Source organism: Brachycentrus maculatus, unplaced genomic scaffold (genome assembly GCF_059751285.1).
Source record: "Brachycentrus maculatus isolate JH-2025_06_01 unplaced genomic scaffold, ASM5975128v1 h1tg000136l, whole genome shotgun sequence".
Lineage (NCBI taxonomy): Eukaryota > Metazoa > Arthropoda > Insecta > Trichoptera > Brachycentridae > Brachycentrus > Brachycentrus maculatus.
The window spans coordinates 1,246,056-1,269,172 of record NW_028280889.1 but is presented as its reverse complement, the minus strand read 5'-3'; the positions used below and the strand labels follow the sequence as shown (position 1 = coordinate 1,269,172).

Sequence of the window (23,117 nt, the reverse complement as noted above, 5' to 3'; positions counted from 1 at the left end):
ATATTTAGTATATTAAAAAAAAAATAATTAAACAATACCTTTTCTTCAAAATGCAAAAACAACACTTTCTGCCCTGTAGCGGGTATATATTAAGTTAAAAATATGCCGCTTCTGCTGGGATATAGTACATTTTCTGGGCATTCTGAAAACATGCACAACTGGAAATTGACGATTTTTGATATATGACGTTGTTAAAAGGAATGACCGATATGTTAATGTGGTTATTTTTGTGTTGTCTTTGTGTAAGATGCTGCGTTGTGTTGTTGTCCATCGTTTGTTAGGATTGTGATTTGTGTAAAGAAAAACAAAACGTAACTTGTGAAAGGAATCGGTAATATAGTGTCGATGAATTACGATTGAGCGGAAAATGCGCTGGCTGAAAATTTTCTGAAAAAGGCTTGGCACTGTTCAGTGTCTGTCTGCTGTGCTAGTCGCTTGTGGAGGCGTCTATGTACCCGCCGTCGGGACGGAATCGAATATAGCTGACTAACGGAACTAACTAACAACTTATCTCTTTCACTCCCTACACTGTGGTAGATATATAAAATTTAATGGTAGTTTTACAAACTTGTATTATTTAGATTGGCAGTGACAGGGCTATTGAAAGCTTTTAAATGTAGATTCACAGTAAAATTAGGATACACTTTTGTTTCAACAAATTTTGACAACTTCGTGCTTCACTTCCATACGTCGTGTCATAGAAACATTATAATCACTTTTCCTACATTACAAACTGAGCCCTAGAAGTCTCGAGAGAGTTCAAACTCAAAGTCCATTAGAAGTCTCTAGTTCAAAGCACGAATCCCGAATGGCCAACTTTGGGTCCGACCATGCGTATGACCGTAAATGACGGTGCATTATCAGATTCAAGCTAACGAGACCCCGGAGAGTCGCGTTATACAGGCCCGCCGCTCTAGACAAATGGGGCCCATAAGGACCGGCCATCACGGGCCGGAAGGGCCGGCCGATTTACTGACAAGTACTTTTGTACTCGTGAATATGGCGACTCCAAAATATTATTAATGTTTTACTTAGTAAATACCACTATTTCTTAAAATCTACTGTGACACAGAAAATTCGAAACAAGAATCAGGGAACATGAATTATGTTTGAGAAATAATAATTTTTCGGAATTCGCTAACCATTTAATAGATAATGATCACAAAATTAACCACAATAACGTAGAAATCCTACAAATAATTAATACGAAAAGCCATAAACTGCAACATTTTGAACAATAGAAATTCATACAAATATAAATAACAATAAAACCATAATTAACAATATGACAATGACTAAAGCCTCCCACCTTTTGTGTATGTTCCCACTGATAAGATAAATATAAAAAAATTAAATTAATAAATAAAAATAAGAAACAGCTATTACCCCCTCTTCAACCTTCTACGTCCCAAGGACCCAACTCTAAAATTTAGAATTAGCTTCACATACGGTGTTTGAAAATGATGCGGAATGCATTGAAAGATGTGTCACAGTAGATTATAATGAATAGTGGTATTTACTAAGTAAAACATTTATTAAAAATGGATAGATTCTACCACAAAGTGAATGCCGAATCAATTAATGAAATAAAAAATATTAACTGGTAGTACAAGATTCCATACGGCCGTATATTCTAAGTATTCTCTGAAAGCTCCAGCCACATTCGAATGTTTTATTATTTTTGTTTATTTATTTTATTTTATCAATATATATTTTTAAATTTGTATACATTTATTTAAATCACAATTTTTACATATTAAGAGCATTTTTTGCAGAGACCCACCAAGCCACCTTGTGTGTCTTGTCTCGATGTATTGCCCTATGCACCATTGGGGTGCGGATGAGGGTTTGAATGAATGTATACTCATGAAAATTGTGATTTTCAACTTGTGAATACTTTTTATTAAAAGAATTAATATGTTATCCTGGTAAAATAAAACTACGATTATTTATAAGTTTCGTGAATTTTAAAAATAATTCTGATAAGATTTCTACAATTCACTGTCAGTAAGGGTGTGTTGACCTGTCCATATACAGGGTGGCACAAAATTAATTACCCTATCGGAAGATGTTATAATTTTTGCAAATGGCATCGTAAGTCATATCATATTTTAAATTTGTAAACTAGACAGCTGGAGTACACAAACAAATTTATAAAAACGGGCACAAATGTGCATTAAGACTGGCGGCTGCCACTTGACGAATATTATGTTTTTTACTAAAAAATTAAAGGTCCAAATAAAGATAAACATTACTCACATAATACATATTTTTTTATTTAGTAAAAATGTTATTTATAAACAAAATTGGATGAATTATTTTGCACCTCCTTTAATTTGTTTGTTTACTGCAGCTGTCTAGTTCACAGATGTCAAATATGTTTGATGCTCCATTTGCAAAAATTAAGAGATCTTCCGATAAAGTGATTGGTTTTGCGCCACCCTGTACAAACAGTACCATTTCATAAGCCAGATCCAAAACTTGTGCGTCACAAAGTCTAGTCTGAAGTTCCCAGACGATTTCAACAATAGAATGAGACGATATCGGAACGTCTGCAGTCTGTAGATAATCCCGCTCAAATCGGACGAAGAAACACTGTAATATTGTTTTGTCATCCTTGCCCATTCCTGCGCTCCTGGTATCTATCCGGACAAACTCTAAACAAATTAATTCTGACGGTCTGTCTGATCAATTATATCTTTCTAATAAAATAAATAATACATTTTGACGCCGGAAAAATAAATGGTTACAGTAATTTAGAAAACATTTCATGAAGGCTAGTTACATTTTTTTCAGTATTACTTGGTAAATACCACGATTTCTTTAGACCAAGTATTCGTTAAGTCGCAACTTAATTTTCTCCAAATCCAGATAACATTGACTTATTTATTGATTTGGCGTTTAATTTGTAGAACTCCATTTTAATTTATGTATTAATTTTTAAATAAAAAAAACACAGAAATTTTGAGTCTACTAAGTTATATTTTATTAACAAAAACACATAAAAATTTAATATTATGACAATCGTTTCATGTGCAATAATAATTTAAAACTGTCACTTAGAATTGTATAGCTACATAAGGACCGTCAGTCCATTTAATCTTCACATTCGTTTGAAAATGCCATACCTAGGCGAAACAACTGTCACAAGATTAATTTTTATGTGTTTTTGTTAATAAAATATAACTTAGTAGACTCAAAAAATTGATAGACTCATAATTAATACATAAACATTTTACTTAATTAATTTTTCTTAAAAACTGTTTTTGCATTGAAAAAATAAGTTTTTCTTAGAAATAACTACATGGTTTTGGAAAAAAGAGTTATTGAAAGGTAAGGAGTTAAAAAATGTAAAAAATATTTTTCCTATATATATATATTCGAAAAAAACAAAAAATATCCAACAAACATTTTTTTAATGAGCGTTAAAACACGTGCAGCCCTGAACGCGGTTGAGCGCATTCTGAACGCTTGAGACAAGCTTGAGATCTAAGCCGTAATAAGCATTAAGTGTCTCAATAGATTTTAAGAAATATTGGTAAGTACTAGAGATTTACCATGTAACTTAATTTAAAAATGGCTGTTTTACATCAATTAATTTTATAATTTCAGGAAATGTTTATGTGTTGCCCCTAGATATTAATGTTTTGATAATATGTTAACATATTCCTACCTCACAATGATTAAAGAAAACATTTGTTTTTTACCACTTGAGTTTTATTATAGACTACATGTTTCAGAAGTTAAACTTCCATCATTCAGGTCTGTATAGTAATTAAAATATAAAATAATTTTATATTTTAGTTATTATACAGACCTGAATGATGGAAGTTTAACTTCTGAAACATGAAGTCTATAATAAAACTCGAGTGGTATTTATACTTGTTTTAACAAGTGTTTTCTTTAATCATTGTAACATGTCTTACCACAAAGTTAATGCCGAATCAATTAATAAAATGTCTGAAAGAATTTAAAAATAAATGTCTAAGTTACTGTAAGGAAATGTAAATATATAAAGATGATGTAAATGTATATAATAGTTTATATTAGTTTTAATATAAGCTAACTTAAGAAATAAATAAAAAAAAAAAAAATAAAAAATATTCCTACCTCAATTATTTGCAGATACAAGTAAGAAAATTATCAAATCATTTTTGGTTACTCCTCGAAATTGGGAGAAGATTAGTTTCTGTCGGGTGAGATGAACTACCCCTTTTTGGAATAATTGTCCAATGAGCCGAGAGGGAGGATGAATTAACGCTACAATAGTCTGAGTATTTTTTCTGTGGCTGGAAAAGTAACGGGGGTATTTTCGTTCTTTCGAGATCTAAGCGGTCATTTCCTTAAACTACCAAGCACAATCAATCAAACGGAGATATGTTATTTATTTACTCATTACGTTGATTGTTTGACATTTAGAATGTGTCCAAATTTTGTTCACAAATGCTGAATTATTCAATTCAATTCAATTTATTCAATAATTAATATATACATTACAAACAAACATTTAAGGCGTATACATTAAAAAAACAAATTGAAAATAACGCAAGAAGACTCTTGTTAAATGTGTAGAAGAATCTCGCTTCGGAAAACTCCTTCGGATACATGGAACAGATCAATATCCAATGTGATATTGTTCAACATAGCGGTAGCTCTTCCTACAGGCATAACCATCGGCAGGTTGGTCCTGTGTATAGGAATGTGAAACAATCTATGCCGACGCTGTCTTAGGTAACTATCGGGAACATACAGACCAATGCTCTGGATAATTTCAGGATTATCGATCATACCGCGCAATTATATAGACTCCACTTCAGATATACGAGTATTTGCGTAAGAATAAAACAACAACAAATTATTTATTCTTCTAACCCTTATCCGCACCCCAATGGTGCATAGGGCACTGCATCGTATAGAAGCAGTGTTATCTTGATCGTTAAATACACGAAGGAAGGGTGATCAGCCTTCCGCTTCAGATACCAGTCTAAGGTCATATTAAATAAATGAAAAATCACTAATATTTATTTTGACCCTCTTGGGAATCGAACTTGGGACCTCCTGCATGGTAGCCTAGCGCGCTAACCACTACACTATGGAGGCTGACGAATTATTTAGAATATTTTATTTATTGTTTCGGCATTCGCATTCGGCATTTGTGAGACATGATGAAATTTAAAAGAAAACTCTTGTTTATTACCACTTGAGTTATATTTATTTTATTTTAACGACTAGTTTCGGAAGCTATACTTCCATCTTTAGGTCTAAATATAAAGTTATTATTTACATCATTTTGAGTGCGTCCAACAAATACTGTGGATTTCTTCCACTTAAAAGTTATTTTGGCATTTCAATATAAATGAAGAAGAATATGGAAGCCTGGGTATTTAGAGGGCTGGTCAAGTAGTCACTTTGAACACCACACTACTCAAATTTTTGGAATTCCTAGATATGTATATAATCAATCTTATGCCGTAGTGCATATGAGTTCACAACAGCCATTTATGTTGGATTAAGAATGCTTAGCAGAGACCCTTTTATTTGTATGCAAGATTTCAACCCCCATTTTTTTACATACTATAAAACACCTAAAAAGATGATTTAATTTTTATGTATGTAACCTATACAAAATCTGTCCGCCTCCGTAGTGTAATGGTCAGCGCGCTCGGTTACCGTTCTGGAGGTCCCGGGTTCGATTCCTAGGGGGGGTCAAATAAATATAAGTGATTTTTTCACTGTAATATTTATTCAATATTACCTTTCATTACCGATCACCTTTCCTTCATGCGTAAACGATCAAGATAACACTGCATTTATATGAAGCAGTGCCCTATGCACCATTGGGTTGCGGATAAGGGTATTAATAATAATAATAAGTATGTAACCTATAATTTGACCGCTTATTTTAATCAACAACCCAGCCGGGAATCCATGTTTGCACGATTAAAAGAAAAAGTATATAATGAAGCTTATTACTCAAATGTCTCCGCGAGGACATTTCAATTGTAACAATGCAATTGAAAAAAAACTTACAAATAAATAAAAATTAATGTTTCATTTTTTATCTCACGAATTTCCAGCGATCCCTTTTGTTAATCTCAAAGCAGTAAATTGTCGGGAAAATGTATTATTTTCAATACATAAGGATATATTCGACCCCGAAGTTGAATACTTGATTGATTAAAGTACCAGGGCAACAAAGGATTAAAGGTTATCTTTTCAATAAACCCTATTGACAGTTCAATTTAATTAAGGGATACAGAATGGGGTAATATATTATGTACGTATGTATGCAATCAAGCAAAATCCAATTTCACCGCGTATCAACTTCTCTTCTGAGGTTCACTTTCTTGGCTGCGTCAACGCCAGCTCCAAATGCTCCCATTATAAATACAATATCTGGTTTTTGGTTCACATTGAACGTTTTACAAACCAAATTGGACGCCTTATGAATCAAAGTGGACTTATGAGAAATCAATTTGGATGTTTAACAAATCCAATTGAACGTTTTACAAAACAAATTGGACGTTATCTCGCATTTAATAATAAAGTAAGAATTTTTAAAAATATATTCAAATCAATGTCAAAATGTAAAATAACTCTTAAGTGGGGAAACACCCAGATGTATGAAGGATTTGGACACACCCAAAACGTTGTAAACAAACATTTGAATTATTTTGACAAATCGCTCACTCCTTTTAACAACGTCATAAATCAAAAAAACTTGATTTTTCAGGAGAACGTTTTTAAAGTTTAAAAATATAATACAATGTATTAAAAATAAAGTCAAGCCACTTATTGAACTTTTTACTGTGCAACAAATCTTTTTAGGTAAAACCTGGATGTTTTATCTCCATTTGAAAAATATTAAGTATATTTAAAAAAAGAATTAAACAATACCTTTTCTTCAAAATGCAAAAAAAAAACATTTTCTGCCCTGTAGCGAGTAAATATTAAGTTAAAAATATGCTTCTTTTACTGGGATATAGTACATTTTTTGGGCATTCCGAATACATGCAGAACTGAAAATTGACGATTTATGACGTTCTTGAAAGGAGTGAGCGAAATGAAAATGGAAGTTATATTGTATTTTATAAAAAAAGTATTTAATTAAAAAAAAATCATATCAGTACTACATATACCGTCAGTGTGAAGACCTGTCCACATCTTAAGACTAGCAAGTGCGTTAGTCGTCAAGTTGGCAAGCCTGCGTGGCGCGCTATCATAGTCCGTGCGCGTGATGTGTACTCAAGTTTTCAGACAATATTTTTAATACTTCTTTCAATCATGGGTACTATCTTTGAATACATTTATACATACAATTATACACTACTACATACAGTTATACACGTAAAAAGAGAGTTATTATTTTTGAAATGTGAATGTAGTAGATGCATAAGTATATAAAAATTGTTAACTAAGAATTTGCGAAAAAACGACCCCAGATGACGAAATTTTATCAGTCATCCTACGAACTTATTGAGTGACTGATAAACTAAAGCGCAGAACTAATCACACCGTGTTCATATAATAATACATCTATATTGTATTGAACCGCTAGGAGCAGATTGAGGTTTAAAAAAATTATCGTGAAAACCCATCTCTCTTTTCAGGGTTTGATAATATATTGGAATAGTCTGAATAATATATTGGAATCATTGTTGGTAGAAACATTGAAAAATGTGGCAATTTTTGTATTTGGTTACGCGATGCTTACTCAAGAAAATGCGTTTGAAGATATATGCGGAGGTATCCCAAATATTATCATAAGCTCGAAATCACAATATCCCTTCAACTGGATAACTGAAATGATTGGAAACCGTTTTTTTTTCTCCAGGATATCTCTTCACAAATTCAATTCATAAAAAGGATATGTATTTTTTTTTGTAATAGGCACAGGCATTCTACGGGGCTTACAGATAAACCCCCTTCCAAAATTGTATTAAAATGTGATGGCAAACTTTTAATTCACAATTTGAAAAATATAAATATTTTCTGTTAAAATATATCGATTGGCTTTTATGAAAATGTATTTCTATTAAAATTTTAATGGATTTTCTTTTGATTCTTTAAAAAACATGTTGATAATACTTTACAGAAAATTCAATGGAAAAAAATTAATACGCGATTACTTTATAATTTATATGTAATTATTTAATATAATACAAATCAAAAGGCGATTTCATGTTAAAAAGTTTTTTTTGGTTCAACTATTTTTTAGTGTGTGACGCATTGACGTATGACAATTTCACCGTAGAATCAAACCGCTGACATAAATAAACAGTAGAATCTATAATTTATGAATTTAACCGAAATAATTCTTTAGAAATAATTAATTATTAATAATTAATAATTATTTTCATAAATTCTTTGGAAAATTATTTTCACAAACATAAAGTTATATCGCATAGTATATTTATCCTCCTACGTTTCGTTTTCAATCGCATGAATTTAAGCCAAGGCATTCGTAAAATAAATAGTAATTTTAAATAAACCCTGTAAAGTGTCGCAATCTAGTTTTACCCATAATTCCATGGTTACCTTCGTTACTCAATATGTTACAGAAGCAATTCTTGATCCTACATCTAGACATCTCAGTAGACTCATCGCTGAGCAAGACAAACAAGATGATAAAAAAATGGACTAAACTAAATTATTCTTCAAACGTTTTTTGTTGAATACGAAGTAGGTATAACCACGGACTAGCTACATCCCTCGGTGTTCCACTTGATCCAAGATATTCAAATGCAAAGTTTTCATAGTGAAAATATTCGTGAGCCAGTTCAAGGAGTTCCATTTCTCAGACGAGGAGATCAATATCTTTCGTCATACATAAAACATGCGGAATTTCTTAGTGGTCACATTTATGGAAGCTTTTATTTGAGTATTGATAGGGTATTGAGTATTGATGTATAGGGTATTTGAGTATTGATGTATAGACCAAAAGTGTAAAAATGATCACGATTTTCATTCGCCCACTTCTCTTCGTTCGAAATTTCTATATAGATTCAGATTTATTATGAAATTAAAATATATAGTTTCTTATTGATCTAGATTATTTTATTTGTTTAAAAAAGAGAAATATATTTTTATCATACTACTTCTGTCCGCCTCCGTAGTGTAATGATCAGCCCGCTCGGCTACCGTTCTAGAGGCCCGGGTTCAATTGCCAGGGGAGTCAAATAAAAATAAGTGATTTTTTCACTCTGATGTTTATTTAATATTACCCTGGACTCGTACCTGAAGTGGAGGGCTAATCACATTTCTTTCATGTGTCATCATGATAACACTGCGTTTATATAATGTACTTCCCTTTGCACCATTGGGGTGCGGATAAGGGTTTGAAGATCAAGAATTCTGTGTGCCTAAGCTGCCCATTATTTAAAATAGGTATCAAATTATGGTAGAGTGGGTCCGAACCGAGAAACTCTGACTTAAGAGTCCGCGACACAACCACGGGACCACAACCCGACATATTAATAGCAAATTATTCTCTGTTTCGTATCACTTGCGATGTGGACTCTATTGAATTACAATAAGTAGATGACAAGGCGAGTTACCAAAAGAGCTTTTGTGGTTTTTCAAAAATACCGAATCATTGTCACGTTTCTCACTTTAAATTCCTAAATTCTAAACCTGCTCTGTCTCAGCAATCGCAAAAAGAAGGAGAAAGGATATAATGACATAGTGTTGCCAATCAAAGGTTTAGTGCATTTGGACTACAACAGGTATGTTAACTCGTTAACAAAAATCAACAATTGATTGATCACTAATTCCTAAAATTTAGTTTTTTAGAATGTAAATTTATGCTTGAAATAATTCGAATATGAAAAATGATTAACACTTTAAGTGGTACTGGAAGAATAGTATCCCACCATACCTATGTGTCTCTGGGAAACAATTACCCCAGAAAGTTAAAATTAAAAACGATACTTATGCCGTTACCTTGGAGATGTTAGCAGAACTTATTTATTAATTTACTGCCCTTAATATCAAGACAAATTGAACTATATTATTTTTTTATTTCAAGATAGTTCGCAGATTACTGTCACTTAAAGGGTTAAAACCTATTATGTATATTTGGACAAATATAAGCGGTAAAAACTAATTGGAAATTGAATGACAGTGCAATTCTCAAAAAATACGGTAACCTCGATTGGACTATGTCTTAATCTATAATTTTCGGACTTTCAAATGTATAAATATACATATTAAAATGACCATGAAGTCTTTATTACTTTAATAATTAAAAGAAATCAAGAAAAGCAGCGCTAACTGAATGAAGCTTTGCTAGAAATATGAGAGGATATCAGGAGAGCAGAAATACTCACGTGGTAAGAATATCATAGACGCTGTACTGCGCCAAGTAAGAGTGACGAAACAGTTTTTGCACGTTGAGGGCGAGCAGGATAAATCGCCGATCTGGCGACAACTCGAATCTTGCGGGGTTGAGTCGACGCTGTAACAAAAAATATATATTATAAAGAGTTCTATTTTATATTAGAATCAAAAATAAATCTTACGACTGTCATATGCTTGTATCAAAACAGAAATTTGGATTAAAATGTATTTATTATGATATAAAGCACCATCACCTTATGATAACATGAACTCAACAAAATAACTGTGTAGTCATACATTAAATTACTATACATAGAATCAACTAACAGAAAACCAAAAAAGAACAGACAATCCATGGAATATTGCATTCGTAAATACGGACGAAAATGATTGGAAATTTCATAACCATAAACAATCGTTACGAATAGACGTATTGAAAACACGTGTTCAGCTCAAATTTTTCAGTACACAAGTCCTATATGAACAACTTGTCATTTTCGAACAAATGAATAATATCAAATCAATGCCCGAGTGTAGAATTCAGAGGGTGGGGATCTGTTGTTTTTTTTCGTATTGAAAAATTGAACTTTTAACAGCATTACTGAGTATAACACCATATATCACTTTTAAGGGGATATTCGCAAAACAGTTCAACAGAAACATTCATCCCACCGGAGAGGTCAAATGTCTTGACTAATGATTTTTTTAATGAATTTATTTTGGATATATTTTATTTAGAATAAACATAGAAAAAATATTGTTACATTGTAACATGACAGCATTGATGTCAAGGAGTGGGGAATGATGTCAGCCAATGGATACCCGCCAGGTTGCCCGGAGCACGTGTACTGGGAAACGACCGTTGGAAACCCGCACTTCCTCCCCGTATCGAGACCAGTGTAGATCATACTTAAAATCGTATTGCGCTTGTGTTGTGAAATAAATCTTCTGTTACAAACCTCAAGCATTTTTACTAACAAACACGACGGCCGTTACAACATATTTTTTGTAACTCCTAATCTTTTTAAATCCTTTTCTTTTCAAAACCGTATAATTATTTCTAAGAAAAAACTTATTTTTTCAATACATAAACGATGTTTAAGAAGAAGAAAAAACAATTACGTAATATGTTACCTGGATTCAGAAAAAATTAAGTTGCAACTTAACGAATGCTGGGCCTTAATAGCGGCTTGATTTTCAATATCAAGTCATTGAGCTATCAATGACTTGACATTACAAAAAGTGGAGCCACTCTCTCAAGTTCCATAGCAAGTGTTTTACTTTAACATTTACTTGCAGTATGATACGTATAGCTTTACATTTTTGTTCCTTAGTTAGTTTAATTTTTAATTTTATTTAATTCAACTTATTCTACTCGTAAAAGCTTATCAGGTTCATGACCTTAGCGCACCAAGACGCAAATTAAATTTCCCGTAAATACGAGCAAGACGAATAGCCCAAGTTTTGCGAACACTGAGAACCTAACGTATTTATCTTATTCGTCGAGTATAATTTTAGAGGCAGTAAGTTTATTTAGAAGGCAACCGAAGCCCAGCTAAATTAATTAAATGATAACACTAATATTCATTATTTATTCATAATAAATTTGAAATTAGCCCATAAACAAATAATATGTCGGAGAAAAGGTAATTTTCTGGTACTCAATTATATTTACATTTCATTTGCAAATCATCATCACAGTACACTTTAAAAAAATATATTTTCTATACGGAAATGATCGTCACAAAATTATGTTTTGGTTAAAGTATTAATAGGTTGAATTGTTTCATTTTTCGATTTCGAAAGAAGTTCTTGGTCATGTCAAGTGTTCTTCGGCCTTCGTCTGCTTTTATAACCAACCACATTCGACGCATAATTAAAAAAAAAACGGAAGTTGTATTTATGTTTCAATTGACAAGACTCAGTGCATGTTACCTCTTTGGCGACATCTATGATTGAATTAGTTAGTTTTTTAAACCTCCTGAAATGCATGGAAGATTCCCTCTAATTGAGATTCGTTTTTAATATTATCATCTATAACTTAAAGAGAGAGATTTACTGTGTTTTTATTATTTCCTAAAATTCTTTAATATCATACTATTTCTTTCAGTCTAAGCGGCTCATTGTTAGAAATAGGTAATAATTGTGGTAGTGTGGGTTCGAACCTAAAAACTCTGACTCGAAAGTCCGCGATACTAACCACGGGACCACAATCGGTCACGTTATTGAATTTAAAGGACTCTTCAACTATTTTTCTCTCTATATAAAGAAGGAAAAATAGTTGAAAATCCTTCGAAATTCGTATGCCAATGTTTTTGGCCCACCAGTATGAGCAGTTCAAAGTTTTATTTTACCTCAAGTAAACCAAACTTGTGTAGATAACATTAACAAATCTGGATACACGTCCATTGGTCTAGTATACAATCTCAAACTCAGAAGAACTTTTAATGGAATTGCGGGCATGTACGCAATCCGACCCAAAACTCATTCGAATGAAAAACTTTCCTAAAGATATAATTTATTTCATTCTTCCAATCCGGTTGAAGATTTAGATAAAGGATACTGTCCTAAAATTGGGCTCTCTTTTTGCAGAGTCCGAAAAATTCATTAAAGTTTTTAATATCCGGAAAATAACGAGATTCTTATGTAACTATTTGCAATTCCTGCGGTCCTGGTAACTGATGGAGGAAAGTATGTTTAAAACTAAAATCCACAACATTTTTGTGTGTTTAAATCATTGTTCACAAATCTAGGTTTCTCCAGTGTTATTTTTACATTTTGACATCTCAACATAGATGAAGAAGAATGTGAACTTCCATATTCTGGAATATTTGTAGAGACCGAAAAATTCATTAAAAATTTAATAGCCGGAAAATAACGAGATTCTCAACATTCTTAGGTGTATCCAAATCCTTGTTCACAAATCTAGGGTTTTTCACTGACTCAACATTTTGATATATCAACATAGACGAAAAAGAATATGAGCTTCCATATTCTTCTTCATCTATGTTGAGATGTCAAAATGTTAAAAATACTCCCAAGTGTATTTATTACCCAGATTTTTAATCAACAATTTGGATACACCGAAAAATGTTCTGAATAAAATAATTGGGTCAAATTATAAGCTGCATAAAATTTTTAAATCATGTTTTCAGGCGTCTTCCAGTATTTAAAATAATCCGGTAAGGATCTTGTATACATCTAAATAAAAGGTTCTCTGCTAAATAAAAGCTTCCTCAAACCAACTTATAGTTGATGACTACAATGAACTCACATAAAGCGTGTTGAGATTTATGATATTTGTAGGAGTAGTTTGGTTGTCAATCATGACTACAATGGTGAATGTTACGCGTGTGGAAGGTGATCACTTAACCAACCTACTATAGGTCACAAGCCCTGTAAATACTCACTGTAAATACCTGTAAATACTTCAATTTCCTCTTCATCTACATATGTTGAGATGTCAACATGTAAAAACACTTTAATTTTCACTTCCAAATTGACTCCTTAAAAACCTTTCCTTTACTTGAACTTTATCTTTAATCCTTGATTACTTAATAATAAAAAGTGCTTACGAGAAGAAGCTTACGGGCTTGTCCGCCTCCGTAGTGTAATGGTCAGCACGCTCGGCTACCGTTCTGGAGGTCCCGGGTTCGATTCCCAAGGGGGGTAAAATAAATATAAGTGATTTTTTCACTGTCATATTTATTCAATAACATCACCCTGGACTGGTACCTGAAGCGGAGGGCTGATCACCTTTCCTTCATGTGTAAACGATCAAGATAACACTGCGTTTATATGACGCAGTGCCCTATGCACCATTGGGATGCGGATAAGGGTTTTATTATTATTATTACGAGAAGAATCCAAACATTTAAAAGCGATCAATTTTATCTTACGATTTAAAACAAAGGAAAATATAAAAAAATAAAGAGAATGAGAAGAAATAACAAGATTATCCTATAAGAACATTCTTAAAGACGATTGGATCGACGATTAAAAATCTGATTTTATAATAATACCAGGATTTTTAGTTTGGAAGTTAAGTACTGACTTTTTAATATTACCCTGGATCATTACTTGACACGCAGGATTAACTTTTTAAATTCATTTTTTAACTGTATTTTATGATTTTTTATTCATTTCAAATTCTTATAATGCTAATCACCACAGCAATTTTCACTTAGTTTTCTATTGAGTACTTCAATGGAATTACTCTCATAAGTTTTTAAGCCAGTATCGTTTTCTTTCTATCTTGCATTTACCTTCACTTTGCCTTGTAATATCGCTCACTCCTTTCAAGAACCTCACGAATAATAAAATAAAAATAAAAAACTTGATTTTTCAGGAAAACGTTTTTAAAGTTTAAAAATATAATACAATGTATTAAAAATAAATACTAAGCCACTTATTGAACTTTTTACTGTGCAACAGATCTTTTTAGGTAAAACCTAAAGGTTTTTTCTCCATTTGAAAAATATTTAGTATATTTAAAAAAATAATTAAATCATACCTTTTCTTCAAAATGCAAAAACAACACTTTCTGCCCTGTAGCGGGTAAATATTAAGTTAAAAATATGCCGCTTTTGCTGGGATATAGTACATTTTTTGGGCATTCCGAAAACATGCACAACAGAAAATTGTCGATTTTTGATTTATGACGTTCTTGAAAGGAGTGAGCGACATATTATGTATTACTTCATATTTATCTCCCCTCATATGGCCAAAGCAACTCTAACTTTCTTTGCTTCATAATGTCTACACTTTTTTTCCCATACGTCTTAAAAATGGTGGATTCGACCTCTCTTACTAACCCATGGTGCTTTGAGCATTATTCTATATCACTAATATATTGTTTCAATGTTCTTTGTTATTGGTCGGTCAGAATCCAGTTTTGAAAACCACAGAAGCATTGAAAAGATGTATGTAGTCTTACAATTATTATATATTTCATACTAAATTATTTTATTTAAAATTGTAATAACATAATTTTTACTTTACAAAGACCCAACAAGCCACTTGATATAGGTTGTCGATAAAATACCTTCATACGAGTCAACGATCAACTTAATATTGCGTCGATCTGATGCAGTGCCCTATGCACCACCAGGTGCGAAAATTGTCAAAACAAGAGAAAGAGTTAGTGTATAGGTGGCTCACTTTTCTTTGTGATAGCATGCTGGTACAGTGATTGTCCTGACGAAGAGACGGGTAAACAAACATCTCGATTGATGGTTTCACAAATACTTAACTTACGTTTTGTTTATGTGTTTGACCATAAAGTAAACGCCAAAAATATCATAATACTATGTTTATTGTAAACAATTTATTAGTCATAAAACTAATTACATTCGTATTTTATGTTTCGAAAAGAGATATAGCTAAAATTGTCTATAACCTTATTAAATCCGATATTTATGTTATTGACCGTGTGCCAATATCTGCCATGTTTACTTAATATCCCACTAAACATCATGCACAATCCTAACATAAATTAAAGTTACTGCTCGTAAAGTTCTGCTTCCCTGGTGGTCAGAATCGATGAAACGTCATTTGGCGTAGTTTTTACGGTCTGTTTATTATTGTATGTAGTTATTAAGGTAATAAACACATGTAGATATGAAAATACCATCAGAATATTGTTGACTCTCTTTCCAATGCCAGGTTTTTCAGATCTTTACACGACGCAATTTCAGTTCGCTCACTCCTTTCACAACGCCATAAAATATAACAAAAATCGTCAATTTTCAGGTTTGCATGTTTTTGGAATGCCCGGAAAATGTACTTATATCCCAGCAAAAGCGGCATATTTTTAACTTAATATTTACCCGCTACAGGGCAGAAAGTGTTGTTTTTGAATTTTGTAGAAGAGGTATTGTTTAATTATTTTTTTAAACATACTAAATATTTTTCAATTGGAGAAAAAACCTTCAGACTTTACCTAAAAAGATATGTTGCATAGTAAAAGCTCATACGTGGCTTGATATTTATTTTAAATACATTTTATTATATTATTAAACTTTAAAAATGATCTCCTGAAATATCAAGTTTTTTTATATGACGTTGTTGAAAGGAGTGAGCGAGTTGTAAAAACATAATGGTTTGAAACCATTTTAACCCATTAAAGCGATTCAAACCCCGACCACGCAAGTAATAATTGGAAATGTGTATGCAGTTTTTTTCTTCTTTAAGTCTTCTTCCTATCAAATGGTATACGAGGTACTCCATTCGATTGATGAAGTGTGATTGTAATCGGTAATTACACGATACCAAGGTCACACACGTGATTCAGTGGGTAGCTCAAAGTCACCAATAAAATAAATTCTATGTAGTACATTGTTCACACTGTACACTGGCACACTGGTGTACCGTGGTCATTAGTTATTGTGCCGCGGAAAAAAGTCTAGTTTTGTGAAAATAACACAATTGTTCCAAATTTTGATTGCCTGTGCTCAATTAAGTAGGCTCACAGTTCGCATTAAATATAATATGTTAAATATGTTACCATAATGTGGTAAATATGCACCTCTGAAATTTTCTTATTTGGTAGGTGTACCTTGAATAGAAAAAGTTTGCGGAACACACAGACCGTTTGAAACCACAATAAATAGTAACGTATATTTTCAATTTAAGTTTTACTTGGTAAAAACTATTATTTCTTAAAATCTATCGTGACACGTGTTTCGATGCATTCAGCATCATTTTCAAACACCGTACGTACCTTTATGTAAAAGCCAAGTCTAAATTTAAGAGTTTTGTCACTAGGGCGTTGAAAGTTGAAGAGAGAGTAGGAGCTGTTTCTTATTTTTATTTATTTATTTATTTTTATTTATTTAAACCCTTATGAACAGAAAAGAAATAAGTATATTGGCGGGCTTATTACAAAATACCAATATCTTCCTACCAACCAAAAACAGACTAGTGATATAGGTCAAAACGTTTGATACCACATATAGCTGTTTGCAATCAGATGGTAGATAGTACTTGAACATTTAAAAAAAAATTACAAATGGATTTTTTAAAAAATAACAAAGGGAAGGCAAAGGAAAAAAGGAGTTTAGCGAAGGAGGTTGAGGGAAAAAACTTGGGGAGGAGGTTTGATGGACAGTTAGGATTCTTATGATAGATAGTAATGTCTCAGACGTTATTTATGTAATCAGTGGAAAAATAGACGAAAAATAGTGGTATTTACCAAGTAAAACTAAAATTAAAAACGGATGGATTAAACCATAAAGTGACTGGCACCCTGTATGTATGATAACAATTGTAATTTGAATCAGGGCTGAGCTCAATTGTATTTCCAACATAATAGGAACATTACAAATCTTGATGGCATTGCATTTGTTTAACATCACGCGAAAGTTAACTTAGCGAGATGCTTTTCCTGTCTTTTTATTTATTTTCGATTATAAAGTAATCAAACAATACTCGAGCAATAAAATTATATGTTTATACAATATATAGCACGTGATTGAGGCATTGAATGAAAATTATGTACTTTTTCATCGACCTTCAAAGTTTAAAACGATACGGTTGTGATAATTCTGATATTTTGGAGAAAATAATGCTAAATTTCAGACTCTCACTCCCATTATCTCGATAAAACAGGTTTCCAAAAGTTTGTTTGTTTCTCTTTTGCGCTTCCATTTCCTAAAGTCGAACAGTCAATATGCGATACTGTGTGAGTAGGCTCCATATTATATATTTATTATCTTTATAAATAGAAAAGTAAATTTCCGTTTGTTTAAAATCGTAAATCTCCCAAATTAATTCACCGATTGCGTTGAATTGTTGACACAACGTAGCATCCAAATACACGCGTGTTTTTATGCCTGTGACAGGTAAAAATATTGTTTTAAAATCTTTTTATAACCATGAAAATGACAGTGCCGTCTATTTAACGTAACAGCAACAACGCAATACTCAACATTGCTTATGGCGGACAGCGTACTTCTAGATAGATAATAAAATACTGTTTATCCACAAGTACAGCAGTGACTTTTAATAGATGTAAGGGCGTCTCGACTTCTGCTTTTTCTTCTCTCCGAATCCGGCAATTCTCTTTATTGAGATAGCCATTTAACTAAAAATGTGCCTCATCGGTGAACAATTGTTTGTGTTGAAAAAGAGGCTCAAGCTGAATATGGTTTTCGGCCCATTCACCGAACCTACGACGCGCATAATGGTCATTGAGTCTATTCATGGTGAAATGGCAAAACGTACTGACTTCAAATCAACTGTCAACTGTCAAATTGACAGTCTGTAGAAACAATGTTGCCAGTTTAAAAATCAATCCTCTAAAAAAAACACCGTGTACGTTCGTATTCCATATTACGGGCGGTACAACTGTACAAATATGTTGTTAAAATCTCATCAATCACTTTAAATATTTAATTGGTAGGAATCGAGGATAAATGATTTAGCGAGGGCGAAACCTTTCGTTCATGTGAAAACCAAACCACTGGTTTCAATTTAAAATCCAATAATTTAATTATCCATAAACGTGACGACGTCATTTACACTGTTTTGTAATATTAATGGTTGGCGCTTGGACTTGACCTAATCATTAATGAAATTAAATGTTTTTAGTCTTCGATTACGGACAGATTATTTCAGGGTTAAATTAATATAAGCGTGCGCTATTTTGTATAAATTTATGACCTGTGATAGCATTTAATTCCATTCGCTAGCAACTACACTTGGATGGCTTGACTCTGGTCAACGTCTGTACAGACGTTACACGACGGATTCTCCAGTTCTTTGGACACGTCTGACACACAGTCTGACAACTACACGAGTTTAATAAAAATAAAAAGTAAAATAAATAAATTAAACTAAAGTTAATTTTTTTTTTTAAATCAGGAAAAAATACAAATGGAAAAAGGTATAAAACTGGTGTAAAAGAATTTAAAAAAAAATTCACGCAAAATTAATTCTAATATCGTAGTCGTACCAACTAACAAAACGTAAAATGTTCAGGAGGGCCATTTAAGTCACTTTTGCTTGGCAAGAAAATGAACATCAATGCAGTTAGTCATTTTTAACAAGTTAATATTTTCTACTTCCAAGTTTTAAATCCTTTGGGATTTTTTTCAGGGTAATATTAAGCTAGTAAGATATCAAATAGTCAATGATCACGTTTTTGTAAAAAATGCACTTGGTCACTTTCTTCTGTATGACTACTATATTATTAAAAAAATTATATAAAAAAAACTAATGGTAAAAAAAACTGTGAAGTTATGTAATTTCTCAAAACCTTATGACGTATTTATTGATTTGGCGTTTAATTTGTAGAACTCCATTTTAATTTATGTATTAATTTTAAATCAAACACAGACATTCATTTGATAATGCCCTAACAAGGCGAAACAACTTTTTCTAATAAAAAGGGTAATCTATTGTATGGACTTTGTTAATCACACGAACGCTGTGACTATCCTTCAATCATTTATAAGTATCTATGTTTGTGTGTATCATCAACACTTTACGGTGAAATTAAAGGCCGCTGGATTTATACAACAGAAGTGTAAGGAGCTCTTAAGAATATTTTCATTCACAAGTTCCTGAAAGTTCACCTCGAATTTCCTACTAATGATCTATTCAACAACTTCAAAGAAACTCAAATTTCGTTTCGAGAATTATTTCAGTGCTGAAAATCCTGAAATCGTCACGTGTGAAAATTTGTTTTGATGAAAACATCAATTTCTCTTTCTCTTCTCTTTCATCGTGAAAATCTTTCGGAGTAAATTGAGAAAGTTTATTTATTACCGTACGAAAAATTGAAATTTGACAAAGTTTTCTTATGAATACTCATAAATGAGCATTTAAAATTTAAACTGTTATTAATATTTTAATCATTACTCAATTTCACGTCTCTTCCCCGCAAGGGTAGGCAGAAAGAACAGATTTTGTATATTGAAAGCATTGATAACTTCGCTTCTTCTCTCTCGCCTCTTCCACATTCATGCATCTCCTCATACCCGCCGATTATTACGACTTCTGACCTGACCACTTTCAAGTATTTGAAATACTTGATCGTGCCAAGTTTATGAAATAATATATAAATGCATTGTTAATATAAAATGTAAATACTTGCATCGATTTATTATGTTTTGTCTTTAAAAAATGGCGAAATAAAAAGTTGATTGAAGACGGATGAAAAATTTATCCAGATATTTAATTCTAAGACTAAAAGGAATTCCAGCATCAATTTCCCTAACGTATCTTTTTCTTTAAATATGTACGAATAAAAACTAGAATAGCCTAAAAAAATCTGTTTTCTTCTTAAAATTTGTTGAAGTTATCCATCAAAATGCATCAATCTCCTCAGTGGAATTATAATTTTTACAAGGCAGACATGATGAAAATTATTTAAAAAATAACCAATTTCATCATGCCTGCCTTTAAATAAAAAATACAAACATGTATTTAACTAATCGAGTTTAATTCAATTTAGTTTAATTTCTTAAAAATAATCAACATGTCATTCCACAAAGATAAATCAATGAATAATATGATGTAATGAAATGCCATGCATGCCTATCACGACATACTATCTTAGCTTCCTCAACTTCCATACATCTAGAGTCATATATGCGCTCATGTGACCAAAACTTTCAATATGGCTAAATTTCTGGATCAGATGATCTGATGGATCTGGATTCTACTATTTAAAGTTGTAAAATAAAATACATATAAAGATTATTTAAAAAAAAATAATAAACGCATTTTTACAGAATATACCGTAAACCAATGCATACTGATACAGTCATTCCAGCTGATTCCATGGATCCTATTTCACAAAAAATGGCAAGTTTTCATTCGTTGTTAAACCGATTGATTAATATCTCCCTTAATAATATTCTTAATTGTAATCATGAATTAAACTGATTGAAACAAATAGCCATAAATAACGTATATAATTGTTATTGTTAAAAAAGAAAAGAAAATAATAATTTGACTAAGAAACACTTAAATCAAGAAATACTCAGCGTGCAACAATAAATCGAAAAATAAATTCTGGTATAAAATTCTCTATACTGGATTAATAAATAAACAAAATTTTCAAACTGTCACCCTCTCATATCGAACCCCCGTATTACTCTAATACTCGTAACAATTTGTGTTAAATTCTTAGAAACTCAAAATCAAAATAATAAAATATGAAATTCCTTGTGGAGATTGCGATAAAAAATATTGAGATATATCTAGCAACAAATACCTAGAATTATCAATAAGATGCAGTTATAAATACTTCTTGTGAAGATGATACTTGCTTTGAAAAACTTTAAATAGGTTTCGCGAATATTCAACATTCTTAGTGCGATACAGAAATGCCTTTAAGCAAAAGTTGTAAGGGTTTCAGGTATAACGTAATTTAATTTTAAATGTTCAAAGTGAAAATTTTTCACTTGCTGGTATATTTTTTCTTGAGAACTTGTTAAAATTTTATACGAAGCAATATATTGAAACGAGAATAAAATGAAAAGTAATTGGACATTTAAAATGCTTAAGTGATCATTTTACACACTCGACTGACGTTCAAACTTCTACTCATGTTTCTTGAAAATCCATACCATTTTTTTGAAAGCTGTATTTATAATATAATTCAAGTGTCGTTTTTGAAGTCATTCAATATTCCCATAAAATTTATTCTACTCTGTGAGACATCTAAAATAAATCTGGATTAGAAATCCTTGGAGATATATTCAATACATGATGTGTTGCTTACAAAAGTGGTAACATGTTGAATTTTTTTAAAGAAATAACACGCAACGCCTACTTTAAAGGCTTGTCTGCAAGTAGAGTACTAAGGACAGGAAATGTAAATATGAAGAAGAAAAAAACATCATTAACGCCAAGAACAATGGAAATGAATTATTTGTTGAATTAATTTTCAATTGGCGACGATCGACCCCATGACATGAAATAAAAATTTTGTGGAAACTTAATTCTGAAATATATATTTTTCCGTTCGATCCCTTATCCGCACCCCAATGGTGCATAGGGACTGCATCATATAAACGCAGTGATATCTTGATCGTTAACACACCAATCAAAGGTGATCAGCCCTCCGCTTCAGGTACCAGTCCAGGGTAATATTGAATAAATATTGGAGTGAAAAAATCACATATTATTTATATCACTTAATCAGTCTTACTTGGGAAGACCCCAAAAGAGATGGTCTGACGACATAGCTGCTGTGGGGGGTAGAAACTGGCTGCAAGCAGCAACCGACCGGAGGAAATGGAAAGAAGGGGAAGAGGCCTATCTATATCCAGCAGTGGAGGACAGAGGGCTCATAAGGAAGAAGAAGAAAACGGTTTGCTAAAGTTAGAGAAATTAAAAGTATACGTCCTTTTAGAATTATTTTTTATAGAAACACTTCTTTCGCAGGCTTCAAAATTTCATTATTTAGTAAGGAGAAAATTGAATAAAATTCAAAATGGATGAAAATTTTTCGCGTATAATTTTTGAGAGAATGGTACATTCGATTGTGCTCTCTCCAATTACAACATCACCCCATTTTTCACATTAAGGCGGAGTTTTGTATTTTTCTCCGGATGATTTATGACCGAAACTTAAATGATCATTAACAAAAGATTTCGCCGAAAAAATTACTCTACATTTTAATTTCGAGTACAAAGTCGGTTAAAGAAGTTGTGGAGACGATTTGCGAAATCTCTCCCACTTTTCTAATTAATGGCCACTCTTTCTTCCGCCCTTCTGCGCCCTCTATCAACCCTACATTTTTCACTTGCCAACAAACAAGGGTAGAT

General features: G+C 32.0%; 1 protein-coding gene across 1 annotated transcript in view; it reads right to left on the bottom strand.

Moving 5' to 3' along the window:
* The window catches only part of Dpp10 (Dipeptidyl peptidase 10), a 154,506-nt gene that overhangs the window by 27,895 nt on the left and 103,494 nt on the right, over positions 1-23,117 (bottom strand). The window contains exon 5 of the mRNA XM_088260492.1: positions 10,329-10,456. Coding sequence (XP_088116618.1) covers positions 10,329-10,456 — 128 coding nt within the window. The remainder of the gene's footprint in view (positions 1-10,328; positions 10,457-23,117) is intronic.